At 35.8% G+C, this 15,907-nt stretch overlaps 1 protein-coding gene across 1 annotated transcript; it reads right to left on the bottom strand.

Annotated features, from left to right (window-relative positions):
• Positions 1-2,138: 2,138 nt before the first annotated feature.
• Positions 2,139-15,671, bottom strand: LOC114658965 (holocytochrome c-type synthase). The gene is made up of 7 exons (XM_028811116.2): positions 15,605-15,671; positions 8,807-8,958; positions 8,493-8,668; positions 7,752-7,900; positions 5,250-5,369; positions 3,641-3,727; positions 2,139-3,026 (listed from the first exon to the last, which is right to left on the bottom strand). The coding sequence occupies exons 2-7, from the start codon at positions 8,922-8,924 to the stop codon at positions 2,825-2,827; spliced, it is 852 nt and encodes a 283-aa protein (XP_028666949.1). The 5' UTR covers positions 8,925-8,958; positions 15,605-15,671; the 3' UTR covers positions 2,139-2,824.
• Positions 15,672-15,907: the final 236 nt, after the last annotated feature.

The raw sequence follows: 15,907 nt of genomic DNA, 5'->3' as shown, positions 1-15,907 counted from the left end.
AGGATACAAGCGGGTTATCTTTTATAGCTGAACTTTGGACAGTAACTAAAATGTAAAAGATTACTGCTTTTTTAAATAAGACCATTTATAGACTACATTAAATTAATCATCTAATATCATGGGAAATGACAGTATACTGAAAGTTAAATTGCTTCTAAATGTATTAGTTTTACAATTTAACACGTTATAAAGCTCCAAGAAGAGTTATTTTAAATGACGTCTTTTTTCTTCACTACAAAACTTTGTGAGCAAGATTACGAAAGGTATCATCAGTGCTCTCGATTAGTTTACAACAGGTATAAAGACGCTGTCACATGTTTCCATTGTTAAAGGTTTTGGCTGAAGTTTAACGGCAGAGTCCCTTCCTGACACTAACTTGGAGGAAGTGGAGAGTGGAAACTGGAAGAATGAAGAAGGGCGTTGGAAGAGAGAGGATTGAAGATAAATAGGAACAGGTTTTTTAGACATTTTGGTGTGTATTCAGATTAGGTGTGTGTTTACGTATTTATTTATTTAAAGAGCTTATGTAAAAAGCCAAATTTCCCCCTGGGTATAAAAAAAGCTTTATCTATTTATTGCATGATCAAAAAATTAAGGTGATGGTTAAAGGTAAGATTTCTAAGACAACAGTACGACCAGCAGTGATGTATGGAGTCGAGACACGGGTAGTAAACAGATTACAGGAGAAGCTGAATGTGGCAGGAATTAGAATGTTGGGATGGATGTGTGGAGTTACAAAAAGGAACAAATAAATTAGTTAAGAAGAGGTAGCACTGCTGCCTCACCACAAGGAGACTAGGGTTCATGTAGGTTTCTTACCACAATCCAAAGACATGTAGGTTAGGTGGATTGGCGATGCTAATTTGCCCTAGCATGTGGTTCTGTGCTCGCCCAGTTTTCTGTACAGGGAATGTTCTTACTTTGTGCCCTGAGCTTGCTGTGATAGGCTCCGGCATCCTGATGCCCTGCTCAGGATAAAGTGTATTTGGAAGATGGATGGACAATGAGAGGTACAACAAAGTATGAGGGAAGAACTAAAAGTACAGGAAAGTCGGTCAAAGTGTTAAAGGAATGAAGAAGACAGACCATGAATATGTGATCAAAACAGTAATAGAAATAAAAGTATGAGAAAGAGAAGGTGAGGCAAGGCCAAAACAAAGGTGGATGGTTCAAGTAAAATAAGATTTGAAGGAAGAAGAGTGAAGTATGAGTTGGTACAGGACCAAGCTGTATGGAGAGGTTTGATCAGGCACATCAACTCTCCCCAAAGAAGCAGGAAGAGATGAAGAAGTAGCCAGGTTAAATAGCAATACTAAATATTCCCATTGTATTAGAGTGTAAAAATGAATGGGCAAGTACAAGAATATGAGCTTTTTGTAATCATCTTACTAATAACTAATGACAAAAGGTTTGATCCAGGAATTAAGAGGCTATAAAAATAACATAACCTGGACTAACTGATACAGACACTTAAAGAATTTTTAAAGACTGAACAGGCATGGAACATGAACCCAGAATGCTGGATTAACTGTCGATTCTACGTTACCCTGTCTGAATGTGGGTAAAAGAGCCCGGTGATGCCCGTTTTAGTTCCTGCCTTGTGCCCAAATGTGCCAGAATAGGTCCCTGTTACCTTGAATTGCATTAAGGGGGTATGAAAATATTTTGCAATAAACAAAATATATTCAAAAATTAAACATGACGTGAAGTCCCCCGTCCCCCTTTCTCTTTGGGAAAATGTAAAATTACAGTAACTGTATTTTTCATTATTGTGAATAGCAAGTTGAATGGTGGAGCAGTGGAAGTGCTGCTGCCTCACAATAAAGGGGCCAATAACGACTTGTGTTCTTAACATGGAGTTTGCTTGTTCTCCCCCATGGGTTTCCTCCTACAGTCCAAAGACATGTGCCCAATGATTGCTGCGATAGGCTCCAGCTGCCCTGTATACATGGTTCAAGACAATGAATAGATTTTTTTGAATAGTACTTGAAACTTTCACTAGGAAAGTAGCACCCACTAAAACAAAAACATCTGACAGGAATCAATATAAATAAAAATATAACCTCAGAAAAGCACTACACATGAATATAAAAAAAAGATAATTAACATTTATTTAAAAATTAACTGGCAAAACACTTAATTTTTATAGATCTTTATTGTCAGTAGTGCCAAGGATACCGAACACTAGTCATTCTACAGCCATCACTGCCACTTTTAATTACAATAATTAGGTCTACCTCTTGTAGCATGCTGTAAACTTGTATTGTACTAAGCAAGTTAAGAAGATGGATGTTTCGGGGATAGAAAAAAATTGTCAATCACAATTTTAAATACTGATGCTATTCACCTTTTAGTACAAATGTTGCGACTGTTGTACTAAATAAACTTTTTTCATTTTTATACACTGCCAGCAGTGTAAACAGAAAAAAAAGACTTGTAAAAATACAATAAGAACAGAAATAAGGCAATACACTGTACTATACATATGCTACATAAACAAAGACAAGCATAACAAACAAACAAATTAGTGCAGAAATGAAATTAGATTCATGTTCATTTTGTTCAATACACACGGATGCCACTGCCTTCTTTGAATTTGGTATACCACTAAGCATCTGCAAAAAACCTTCATTCTTTGAGACCTTGTCTGTGCTATTACTATATAGCATTTTGAAACATGGAATATGTTACATTATTTGCAGTTGTGGGTTTGTAAATCAAATTAACAGAAGTAAATGAAAATAATCATGCTTAAATAGAGATGAAAAACACCTAAAAACTAAAGTAAAAATTTTCAGTGTCTTTTGATCTAATGTACAGAAAGCTATGATGTCCATCTCCACCAAGCTACTTTCATTCTGTCCCATACTGCTTGAAAAGAATCAAAAGCAGGGCGCACATCAAGAATAGTGAACTGGTAGGTCTGTTTATCAACTTCTCCTCCATCATAATAGTCAATTACATAGCGTACTTCTTTCCCACAGCGGTCAACCACCCAATCATGTCTGTCAAAGGGCAATTCGTATCTACAGAAATTAAATGGGGGAGAAAAAAAAGTTAGTGTATAATACTAAAGAGGAAGTGCATGCTAATATGGGCTTATTAAACCCCTTTAGTGTTACAACCTATCTTAAACACCATATAAACAAAACATGCCCTTTGCACAGCTGCAGTTCTTGTACATTAATAGTCAGTGCAATATTTTCATTTAATTGTATTAACAGTCAAATTAGGTTATTTTTTTAAATTTACAATCATTTTGGATACAAGATCAGCTTGATCAGAAATATTTCATTAAGCTTACTTTTATTTTTCTATCAGTATGCTGCTGCTGAAGAATGTGAATTTCCCATTGGGATTAATAAAGTATCTATCTATCTATCTATCTATCTAAACAAACAGTTCTAGATACATTCTCCAAATAATTTTATTACTGACTAAACTGCCTGACACTACTCTCACTAACAGTACAATCTGATCCAATAATATATACAGCCCAAACATAAACAATTAAATGGATTTAGATTCAGATGCTTACAGTGATAAAAAAAAATATTCCATACTATGCTGGATATTTTCCATTTTGGAACTGGCATACTGCAATATATACATTTTTTAAGTTATAAATGATTAGGCATACCCCATCCAAGAGCGGATTCTGGCTCGAGGAGAGTATTCTTTGGCTTTGCCTCCAAAACGAACCAAAGATGGCCCACATGGACATTCCCTAAAGAATAGAAAGATTAACACTTTAAATTCTTGGTTTTCACAGAGGCATATCCTCCAAGGACAAATCAATATATAAAATTATGCAACTGCTTATTTTTTAAATGCAGAGTGAAAGTTAGCGTATATACTGTGGCTATTTACCAGTGATTAATTCAGAATTCTGTAAAATTTTATAATTACAATGGCAATGAAGCACAGAATTGCACTGAATAACATACACACCGTGTGTGTGTCATTTTAATATATTGGTTTCTGAAAATTATGTACACTTATTTTTCTGGTGTATGATATAAAACCAGAAGCATTTCAAGAGGAAAGGCTAATGACAGAGAAAATGTGGGCAACAATCACAGTAGAAACCTTGGTGAATTAATTTCAGGTTTTTCTTTTGTATAGTGCTCTTCACTGAATATAGTAATTAATAATAATAATAATTTATTTATGTACTGTTTGTGCCAAGTGCTGTGACAAGTTCACAGATAATGTAATTCATTTATACTCCAATATTAATCTTATACATGACATCTTGGCACCATATGTGAACAATTTTAACACTTGGCATCATTTCTTATGTGTTAACAAGTTATCCAACCCCTGCTAATAAAAGAAACCTTACTACAGAAGCAGTATTTCAGAAGGCATGGACAGCATCAGTTTTGTATTGTGTACTGTGTAAATCTCTGAGGTTTGTCCATAAAGCTCCATCGTAATTTTATTTGACCATAAATGCTTTTATTAAAAAAAGACTGTTCAATCTTGTGCTTTTTGGCAAACTCTACAAGGCCATTATAATGATGAAGAGCTCTTGATAAAGACAAATAATGCACCTTTACTCTGTTAGCATGGCCTCTGTAGGGTTTCCAATGCAATTGATGGCAGAATGCAGAGTTCTGAAAGACATCCTGTTCTAGGTAATATTTTATGAAGCAGCTTTTATTTTTTGTTCACTGCCATAGCAAAGTGCACAGGGCCAAACACTGATATTTTTTGTAATTGATCCCTTTTGACTTTTTTTTTTTTTTTTTTTTTTAAATCTGGTAAGCTGAATAAATTCCATTGTCATATTTGAAACAGATGGGTTTCCATCCAATGGGAAAGAGTAGCCTTTTCCTTTCTAAAGGTGGGTTGTTTGCTATATAGTGGTCTGTTGGTGCTTAATGGTGCTATTTATTTTAAAATTCAGGAGAAGTGGACCACTTCTTTATATTTGAAGTATTGCATTTTAGAACTGTAATTACCCAACTCTTTAAATATTTTTTTGAATATATAGTTTTACACAATTCAGTTTGAATTTCCAGATCAGCCACTGGAAAAATGTTAAAACAGTATGTCAAAGACTATAATTAGAAATCAAATGCATCTTTAGAAAAACAAACTTTTCATTTTGATTGGTGCCATTTTCAGGCCACATTTGAATACACCATTTTACTTAACATTTGCATAAACCTTAAATCTGCATAATCCTTCCCATACCACACAAAATATACTGTATAATATAAAAAAAAAAAAATCAACCATACTTTGAATGAAGAGCCTCCCATTTCAAAATTTCATGCCAAGCTTGTTCATTATTTTGGTTATGAATCTTAATTATATTTGACATGTCAGCAGGATGGAGATCATCTTCTTTCCATCGCCACCTAGTAAGTAAATAAAATAAACAAAAACTCTAATTTACAAAAGTGGCTCAGGGAACAAAACATCAAAATTTTAGGTCCATGGCCAGGAAACTCCCCAGGCCTTAATCCCATTGAGAACTTCTGGTCAATCCTCAAGAGGCGAGTGGACAAACAAAAACCCACAAATTCTGACAAACTCCAAGTATTGATTATGCAAGAATGGGCTGCCAGCAGTCAGGATTTGGCTCAGAAATTGCTCAACAACATACCAGGGTGAATTGCAGAGGTCTTGAAAAAGAAGGGCAACACATCAAATATTGACTGTTTGCATAAACGTAATGTAATTGTCAATAAAAGCCTTTGAAACTTACGAAATGCTTGTAATTATACTTCAGTATACCATAGAAACATCCAACAAAAAGACCTAAAAACACTGAAGCAGCAAACTTTGTGAAAACCACTACTTGTCAATCTCAAAACATTTGGCCACCATTGTATATCACAATTTCAGTGGGTCACATGTTTCCATACATTTTGTTAATATTTGGTAGCATTGCCTTTCAATTGTTTAACTTGAGTCAAACATTTTGGGTCATCTTCCACAAGCTTCTTACAATAAGTTGCTGGCCCATTCCTCCAGACAGAACTAGTGTAACTGTGACAGGTTCATAGGCCTCCTTGCTTGCACATGCTTTTTCAGTTCTGCCCACAAATTTTTCAATTGGATTGAGGTCAGGACTTTGTGAAGGCTACTCCCATACCTTCACTTTGATGTCTTTAAGCCATTTTGCCATAACATTAGAGGTATGCTTGAGGTCATTGTCCATTTGGAAGACCCATTTGCAACTGAGCTTCAACTTCCTTTCTGAGGTCTTGAAATGTTTCTGTAGTATATCTACAATTTTTTTATGGCAGCTTAGGAGCAGTGGCTTCTTTCTTACTGAGCAGCCCTTTAGGTTAGATTGATATAGGTCTTGTTTTACTGTGGATATGGATACTTGTTCACCAGTTTCCTCTAGCATCTTTACAAGGACTTTTGCTTTTGTTCTGGGATGGATTTGCATTTTTCGTGCCAAAATACATTGGACTCCAAGAGACAGAATGCATCCCATGGCGTTTATGCTTGCGTATTACTGTTTTTTTTACTGATGAACGTGGATCCGTCATGCGCTTCGAAATTGTTCCCAAGTAGGAACCAGATTTGTGGAGGTCCACAATTTTTTATTTTCCTAAGTTTTTGGTTCATTTCTTTTGATTTTCCCCATTATGTCAAGCAAAGAGGCAGCGAGTTTGATGGTAGGCCTTAACATACATTCACACGTTGACTCCAATTAGGCTAATTGGCTACCAGAAGTTAATTGTCTAATTGCTGAAAGGCTTGACATAATTTTCTGGAATTTTCCAAACTGTTTAAAGGCATAGTTAAAGTATGTGTAAACTTGTGACCCACTGGAATTGTGATACAGTCAACAGAAGTGAAACAATCTGTCTATGAACATTGTTTGGAAAAAGAAGAGATAGGATAAAAATATAAAGAGAACCGGAGAATGATGATAAAAAGCTTAGTGATTTACTTCACTTTCCAGGTTGCTGATAATGTTATTTATATTGCAAAAAATGATGTAGCAATGAAAAATACAGACACGTAATCAATAAACTAAACATAAGCACTTTCTGTAAACTTATTTATGTCAGTTTGGAATCATCCCTTTATCCATAACAGCTGGAGAGTATATCACTAGTGTCTTTCAAAGCAATCTAGCAACCTGGTGGCAAGTAGAACAGCAGTAGAATTTAAAGGTCATAATGCATAGGGCAACTTAAAGAACACACTAGCACAAACTGACTGTGGGTCAACATTTTAAAGTGAAAAGGGGTGTGGACAGGTAGAAAGCACCTTTCAAAACACACCAACAGCCTGGTATTGACTGCAAAAGGAACTAATTATAAAAAAAAAAAAAAAAAAAAAAAAAGGGAGAACACAGACTGATGATTTTTCTTTTTTTTTTTTTTTGGAATATGGATATCAACAGTTAATAATGTATTGACAAAAACAGACCCAACTCTAGTGTGCTCAAGCTCAAATCTATTGTACAATGGATAACAAAATATCCCCAAAATAGCACTGCAGTTGAACTGACAGTGGAGTAGATAAAATATTAAATATTCAATTTAAAAATAAACATTCTGTACACCTACATTACTCCATCTTAATTAGCTAGTATACAGAATAAAGCTAAGGTAAAAAATACTGTGTATTCTGGGACCCATATAAATAATGTCTTCTACAAATGTATAAAAATATTCTTGTGCAACAAAAATGTTTCAATAAACAAAAATGAAAATACACCCACTACAACAAATTCATCAATAACATAAACAATGCTTTTTTTTTGGACTTACCCTTTTCTTAACATTGCATTCCAAAACATTTGTTCAGATGGATAGACCCAGCGTTTTTCCGAGTTAGCTCTGGGAATGGAAGACTCTTCTCTTGCCATAGATAATGGGAAAGGTTGGTCTGGAGCTGGTTGCTGGTTTGGCGGTGGCATCTTAAGAAACAAATATATCCTTTCAAATATGCTGTCTCAAATTCTTAAAGGAATACTCTGCCCAAAATGTTTTTTTTTTGTTACTTGCCCCATGTACTTTGTAATGGTGGGTGAGAAATTTTTTCAATGTCATGTTTTTGTGCAGAATGGAGGAAAAAAAGGTTTATAACACAAGTCAAAATTCCATGGAAAAAAATATTACATGTTAATCATGTAGCAAATTTCATTTGCCCATTAGCCAATCAAATGCTTAAAATGTGTAAAACATATACCCTTTTGCTAAAATAGTGTTAAACAGTTACTGCATATAAACAAACAAGAAACATAAATGGGAAAGACTTTATGAGTTGAAGACAAGACTCTTGACCTTTGTACAGCAACTGGTCACTACTGACTTATATTATGTCACAAACTGATTTCTTTCTATTCTGTATGAATTTTTTTCTCAGGCACGACTATTAGCACATGAGGTAAGTAACAATTTTTTTTGGGGGGGGGGGGGGAGGGGAGAAGAGTATTCCATAAAAATGTTAAAACTACAAGTAACCTTAAGTAGTCTTAAGTACACTTTAGATAAACATAATTTTTGCACCATATTGGTTGGGTCAATATCATCTGGTTTTGTACTTCCTCCAGCTGCTGCTCTCATAGGACACTCCACAAATTCATAGGCCCTTTCCTGGTGAGCTGGCACTGCAGGGCTGTTTTTCTTCTCTGGTGACAAGGATCCTTTGTTTTGGTGCATTGGGCACCCTGCTGGTGGAGTGACTGAAAAGCATTTGTATAAAGAATTAGCACATATTAACTACTGAAAATATTACTAAAAACCAAAACTTAAACTTTTTAGATATGAAAAAACATGAATACAGAAATACTGCACAACAGACAAGAGGAATGTGCTCTTACCAGATTTACCTTCTTCCTGTTGCACTGGATAAGCAGCCGATGGTGAATGTGCACTTACTGACTCTGAAGGCATTACTGTGTGTACTACAGAGGTTGAACTTGAAGCATTTGCACCCATCGTTTCAAAAAATGTTGGCACAGGATTTATGTGACTGCAAATGTAACAAAAATAAAATATAACTAAATTGTGTGTATTTTCAATAAACTGGAGTGGACAACCACTTATCAAATAAACCAGTTTGCTTTTTACAATATCAAGGCTTTTCCACCCAAAGCATGGATAAAAATAGTTTTCTTCAGTTTTAGTGAGAACACACCATTACATACTTAGAAAGAAAAAAACAGCTGTTTTAGATATTACAATTACAGTATTTACTTAATCAAATAGTTGTGATAAAACACAAGGCCCTTTCTTGTCAATTGGATTTCTTATGCTTTTAGGATAAGAATATGTTAGAATTCCCACTAGTTACCACTGAACAAAAAATTATCAAATTTGTCTGTCAAATATGAAACTAAAGTAGCCCCATGATTTAACATGAGAAAGTGTGGACATATGAAAGAAAAAAAAAAAACATTTTAAATTCAAGTACTGACAAACATTAAAAAGTACAAATTGGCTGCTCACTGCTAACTTCCCTGCCCCTTCACAGAGCCACATTTGCACATCCTACAAAAACATTCTGTATACTAGTATTGCGTATGTCTTTGTGATGCTCCTGAACAGATACTTATATCACCCTCAGTAATAAGATGGTCCATATTACCCAAAATAAACAACAAGGTATAGTTAATGAAAATATGATATGATCTTATTTTTGCTTAAGATTCAATGCTCTTATGGGCTCTGATATTTATAGACTTTAGTAAACAGAGTTTTTACCGCATTTTTGTTTCTAATTTTGAGAAGAAACAACAGGTAGCCTATTCAAACTAACACAAAAAAAAGTTTTTCAGTGCAAATATGCAGCCCCCCCCCCCCCCCCCTTTAAAAGGGAACTAAAAATTAAATCTAAACATTATATTAATAATCACATTTGTGGTTTAATATGTTTGTCATGCCAACCCACATTATAATAAAAGCTCAATATTTTGAATTATCATATGCACAAGTCATCATTTAGCTGGTTTGGCTGCATTTCTCAACTTGATCAAGGGTGTCATTATTTCCCAACTTCACCAAAATGTTTCATATTCATGGGTCAGAGTTGCCGAAAAATATGTACAAGTTCTCCTGTCAAATACTCTTTTATAAATCCCAGCTTTGGAGTGTAAAGTTGCATATGCAGGTTTCAAACCTTTTTGTGCATACATAGGTTTTATAAATCTGACCTCAGGTGAGCAATCACAATGCCAACTCGTCACATGTGGGTAGATGTGTGTACCTATAAAAATCCAAGTATGCAGGTTTTCTGGGCTAACAGCAAATGCCAAATTCTCCAGTTGCAAGACTTTCTGTAAAGTGAAAACTTAAGAAAGTCGGTACCAGTGACTGGCTGGGTGTAACTGGATAGCTGTGCTGCAACTACAAAGGTAATGTTATAAATGGTAATATTGGTAATCCAAGAGTTTTATTCTCAACTATTGATTGTCTTCTGAACCCAGCTCACTCAATGGAATGCCTCCTAATACTACTACACTTGAGGCTTTTGGTATATTTTTTACAGAGTAAATGGCATCAGAAATAATATAGTACATCCCTCTAAAGCAGGGGTGTTGAACTCTGGGCCTGTATGGCCACAGTTGCTGCAGGTTTTTATTCAAACCCTTTTCCTAATCAATGACCAGTTTTCACTGCTAATTCTAAAACTTCTTTTCCCTTCATTTTAATAGTCTTGTTTTTAAGGATTCAGTCCTCGGAATTTATTCCTTTCTTTAATAAATGACAGCCAAACTGGAAAGAGCAGCTCAACTGGGATTTCAAATTCCAACCAGTTTCACTCCAATCACTCTCTTAATGACAAGCTGATTCTTGCTGTTAATTAAACCCGTTGTTTAATTCCATGGCTTGTTGCTGCTCTCATTCTGCCACAGTAGACATTTCCAAAACTGTTGGTTTTTCTGTTATTTTCTAAGAACACTGTCAAGATGTTTTGGTGACCGTAGAGATCAACCTTACTGAGACCTTCACCTTTCCAAATACTGTGTGATGGGCACAGGTGAGCTAGTCATGTGGCGGCTTGTTTTGTGTCTCATTATTGTTTGGCTGCTAATTAAGGAAAAAAAAAGAGGCAACTAAGGGGCCCAGAGTCAAATTAATTAAAACTAAGGCAAAACGAGTTAATTAGCAGCAAAAACTGGTCAATATAGAAGATGGTTAGAATGAAAACCTACAGCCACTGCAGCCTTCCAGGACCGGAGTTCGACACCCGTGCTCTAAAGTTAATCTAATTGAATCCCAGTACACACCTTTATGCGAGCTAAATTATTTCAATAGAACAGATCAAGCCAAACTATGTACAATAATTTCTCTGCTGACCTTGACCCAGGACCAACAGGCTTTTTTAAAGAAGTCTCTGATGTCCTTATTGATAGTGTACTTGACATAGTGAACTTATTACATGCTTGGGTCTTCCCTGACTATCTAAAAATTGCAGTTGTTAAAGCCCTCCTCAAAAAAATAATCTTGACTGTTCTGTCTTTGACAACTTTAGACCAATTTTTAACCTGCCTTTCTTAAGTAAAATTCTACAAAAGGCACAAATTATGCAGCTAAAAGTTTACTTGAATAAACATTCTATGCTTGACAAGTTTCAGTCAGGTTTTAGAATAAACCAAAATTCAGAAACTGCACAGGTTAAAGTAGTGAATGATTTGTGGGTTAATGCGGACAGAGCCCATATATCTGTACTTGTTTTCTTAGACTTGAGTGCAGCATTTGACGCCATAGACCATATTATTCTTCTAAATCGCCTTAGACAATGGGTGTGCTGTTCCGGCAATGTCTTAAATTGGTTTCAGTCATATTTAACAAGTAGAAAATTATTGATTAGTTGTGCTGATTGTACCTCAGAGATACATGGTACAGTAACCCCTCCTCCATCGCGGGGGTTGCGTTCCAGAGCCACCCGCGAAATAAGAAAATCCGCGAAGTAGAAACCATATGTTTATATGGTTATTTTTATATTGTCATGCTTGGGTCACAGATTTGCGCAGAAACACAGGAGGTTGTAGAGAGACAGGAACGTTATTCAAACACTGCAAACAAACATTTGTCTCTTTTTCAAAAGTTTAAACTGTGCTCCATGACAAGACAGAGATGACAGTTCTGTCTCACAATTAAAAGAATGCAAACATATCTTCCTCTTCAAAGGAGTGCGTGTCAGGAGCACAGAATGTCACATAGATAGAGAAAACAATCTCTAGCAAACAAATCAATAGGGCTGTTTGGCTTTTAAGTATGCGAAGCACCACGGCACAAAGCTGTTGAAGGCGGCAGCTCACACCCCCTCCGTCAGGAGCAGAGAGAGAGAGAGAGTTTGTTTTTCAGTCAAAAATCAATACGTGCCCTTCGAGCTTTTAAGTATGCGAAGCATCGTGCAGCATGTCGTTTCAGGAAGCAGCTGCACAAAAGATAGCAACGTGAAGATAATCTTTCAGCATTTTTAGACGAGCGTCCGTATCGTCTAGGTGTGCGAACAGCCCCCCTGCTCAATCCCCATACGTCAGGATCACAGATAGTCAGCGCAAGAGAGAGAGAAAAGTAAGCAATCTAGCTTCTCAGCCATCTGCCAATAGCGTCCCTTGTATGAAATAAACTGGGCAAACCAACTGAGGAAGCATGTACCAGAAATTAAAAGACCCATTGTCCGCAGAAATCCGTGAACCAGCAAAAAATCCGCGATATACATTTAAATATGCTTACATATAAAATCTGCGATGGAGTGAAGCCGCGAGGGATCACTGTATTATATATGATGTACCACAAGGATCTATTCCTACCAAGGGTTTTAGAAAAAAACTTTATCCCTTAAGCTTAAAAGTCAAGGCAAAGGTAAAGAATTTGAGTAATCATTTGCCTCTGACCTAAACTTTAAATCACATATTAACCAGCCTAAGACTGCATTTTTTTCACTTAAGGAATATAGCAAAAGTTAGACCTCTTATAACTTTACAAGAAGCTGAAAAAGTAATTCACGCTTTTGTTTTTCGTCAATTGGATTACTGTAATGCACTCCTAATGGGACTACCAAAGAAAGATATCAATTGGTTGCAATTAGTGCAGAATGCAGCAGCCATTATCTTAACTAAGGGTGTACTCACACTAGCAATTTGTTCCGTGCCCGAGCATGTTTGTTTGCATGTAACCCTCCAAAGTCTAGTTTGTTTGGCTAGTGTGATCGCTCCATGCTGGGCCAACCGTACCGTACCCTGACCTGCTTGAAAGAGATGGGCACAGGCACGGTTCAGTAAGATTCAGGAATAGTGTGATCACTAAAAGTGCCACAGCATGGAACACAGACATGACGTCAATGACGTGACCAGTCTTATTACTATGTAGATACTGCAATTCTCATTTCATGTAATATCTTTTGAGTTAAAAGCAGATTTTTATTCTCACCTTACACATGAACGTGAATTGTAGTTGGCAAGAAAAGCTGCAAATTCATCATTTGTCTCCGTAAAAAAAAAAATCTTGTACAATATGTGGAGCTCAATTAACAACAAAACTCTGCACCGCACACTCAATCTGTATGAAGGTAGATAATTATCCTGCCATACATGATTCCCAAAAAGGAAAGGAAAAAAAAAAAACACAAATGAAGAAAAATCATTTTGACATGCAGGTAGTCACTCTGTGTTCGGATCTCATTTTGCTTTATATGAAGTCACACAGCGAGGACAAAAGTATACCCAGAAAGTTAAAGCACAGTTTGAGTGTGGGCCAACGTGTGAGTGGGGCATCTTGAAGAGAGACAGTTGTGTTTTGGCATGGTACAAATAAATCGTGCCTAGTGCGAATACACCCAAAGAAAAAAAAAAAATCCAAGCACATTTCACCAGTTTTAGCGGATACATTGGTTACCCATGTCATTTAGAATTTATCTTTAAAATACGATTCTTGGTTTATAAAGCTTTAAATAATCTTGCCCCCCTGCACTACAAGCTGTAATGTTGGATCTTCAAACGGTCTGCTTATAATTCCAAGAGCCACGCTTAAGTGAAGTGGTGAGGCAGCTTTTTGACGCTATGCACCTAATATCTGGAATATTTTACCTATAGAAATTTGCCATGCTAATGTAACATTTTAAAAAACTATTAAAAACCCACTTTTTGAATACGACTTTTTCATAACCACCTTTTAGTTGTATTCCTAATCGACTGTATGGGGACAGAATTATATTCTTCAGGGATCCACAATCTGTGCAAATCCCCACTATTGTCTGCAGTCTTTCCCGGTTCTTCTGTGGTGGTGATTTACTCCACCACCACCTGATCAACTTCACCATGTGAAGCATGAAAACTAAGAGAGCTGAGTTAAGAAACATTTATGTTAGGTAGACTGCCTAGTGGGGCTCCAGTCTAACTGGAGTTTTTTTGTTTTCCGTGACATCTGACCTTTTCTTTTTTTGTACTTTTTTTTTTTCTTCAAAATTTATTGCCTTTCATTAATTGGTTTCTTGTAACTTTTCCTTGGTTTTCTTGTAAAGCAATTTGAGCTACATTGTCTTATGAAAATGTACTATATAAATAAATGTTGGTGTGCGCACTAGGCAAGACGTCACAAAGGATTACATCTAATAGAAGCCCATCATCATAAAATGTATCTATGGTGGAGGGAAACCTTAAATCTACAGGATTGAATGCCAGCCAGTACATCCATCAGACATACCAAGACACATTTGAGCAACTGAGGGAAAAAAATGCAGATGCCAGGTTCTAGCTTCCTGTCACACAGAGAAAGATGCCATCTCTAAATCTGGTCTTTAACTCGTTTTTAAATGCTTTTCTTTGCTTTATAAAGTTAAAACATTTCTTTGGCTGAAAGAACCAGAAAGACTAAAAAGACATTCACTATCCAGTTCTGAGTTTCATGTTTTATATGCGACAATCTTTTATGTTTGCATACCTACTGTAGCCCGTTATCTAATCTCTACAATGTTTGTGCAACACCATTTCGTTCTATTATAAAATTTCCATGCGCGTTTTTTTTTTGTCTTATAATAAGAATGGTTCACTCTTAAAGTTATAACTCTTATTCACAGAGAAAGATCGTTTAAAACCGACAAAGAGGTCTTCAATGTCCTTAACAATATCGGGTACACGTAATTCCAAGAGTTCTACAAACGTCAGTTAACTTAATAGTTTAGTAACCCCATTTTCAAAAATACGACTCTTTGAAATAAAAAAAAACCAATTGCGTGCTTCTAAAGCATTACAATATAATATCTCCATCTCGGGAAATTATTTCAGATTTTCTCAGTAAAAGTTAACATCTCGACGTCACGTTCATAACTAATACAAAATTAAAGCTACAATACTAAACATTAACCAATAAACGTGGAATCTTCTAGAATGTCTGTCTCGGTTTAAATTTCCGTGTAAAATTGGTTAAAGAACTGTCCTTCAAAATTCTAAAAAAAAATCGTACATTTTCATTATCTCACCTGACGACATATACACCGATCAGGCTCGAGAATAAGTTAGGGAATTGTCTTCTGAACTCCCTGCGGAAATACAATGCATTTTTTTTTTCAATATTTTAAAATAACGCTCGTTACAAAGAACACCGTTCACTAAAACTATGACATTTGTTACCGCTCACAGTTTACATACCAAAAACATTTCTCCACTTACCAACCACCACCAATGTCAAACAATCCGTGAGAGGTTGGTAGTACATGTGGAACGCGAATAAATGTCGTCACTTTCTTTCGTCGCCCAATAAATACGTCACAAGAACGGCGCGTTCTGGTTGGTAAATGCAGGCTCAATCAGAACAAATCCTATGAACATCCTTCGTGTTTCAGTTTATAAAAGTTTAAATCTCGTCATTACAAACGTTTCTGATAACGATTTATTGGTCGTTTATATAGTGCTCTCTCGTTGACAGCGGTTAATTTGAAATAAATGGCAGTTATAATCTGCGATACTTTTTTA

Source organism: Erpetoichthys calabaricus, chromosome 10 (genome assembly GCF_900747795.2).
Source record: "Erpetoichthys calabaricus chromosome 10, fErpCal1.3, whole genome shotgun sequence".
NCBI lineage: Eukaryota > Metazoa > Chordata > Cladistia > Polypteriformes > Polypteridae > Erpetoichthys > Erpetoichthys calabaricus.
The sequence above is the reverse complement of the archived record's forward strand: the minus strand, read 5'-3'. Positions and strand labels throughout refer to the sequence as shown.

What these genes read in the sequence shown, in the direction of transcription:
- LOC114658965 (XM_028811116.2), bottom strand. Translation starts at nt 8,924, where the DNA reads ATGGGTGCAAATGCTTCAAGTTCAACCTCTGTAGTACACACAGTAATG. An exon ending in ATATTGACCCAACCAATATG is followed by an intron (nt 7,901 to 8,492) that starts GTGCAAAAATTA and finishes TTGTTTCTTAAG; the next exon opens with ATGCCACCGCCAAACCAGCA. An exon ending in TGGGAGGCTCTTCATTCAAA is followed by an intron (nt 3,728 to 5,249) that starts GTATGGTTGATT and finishes TCTATTCTTTAG; the next exon opens with GGAATGTCCATGTGGGCCAT.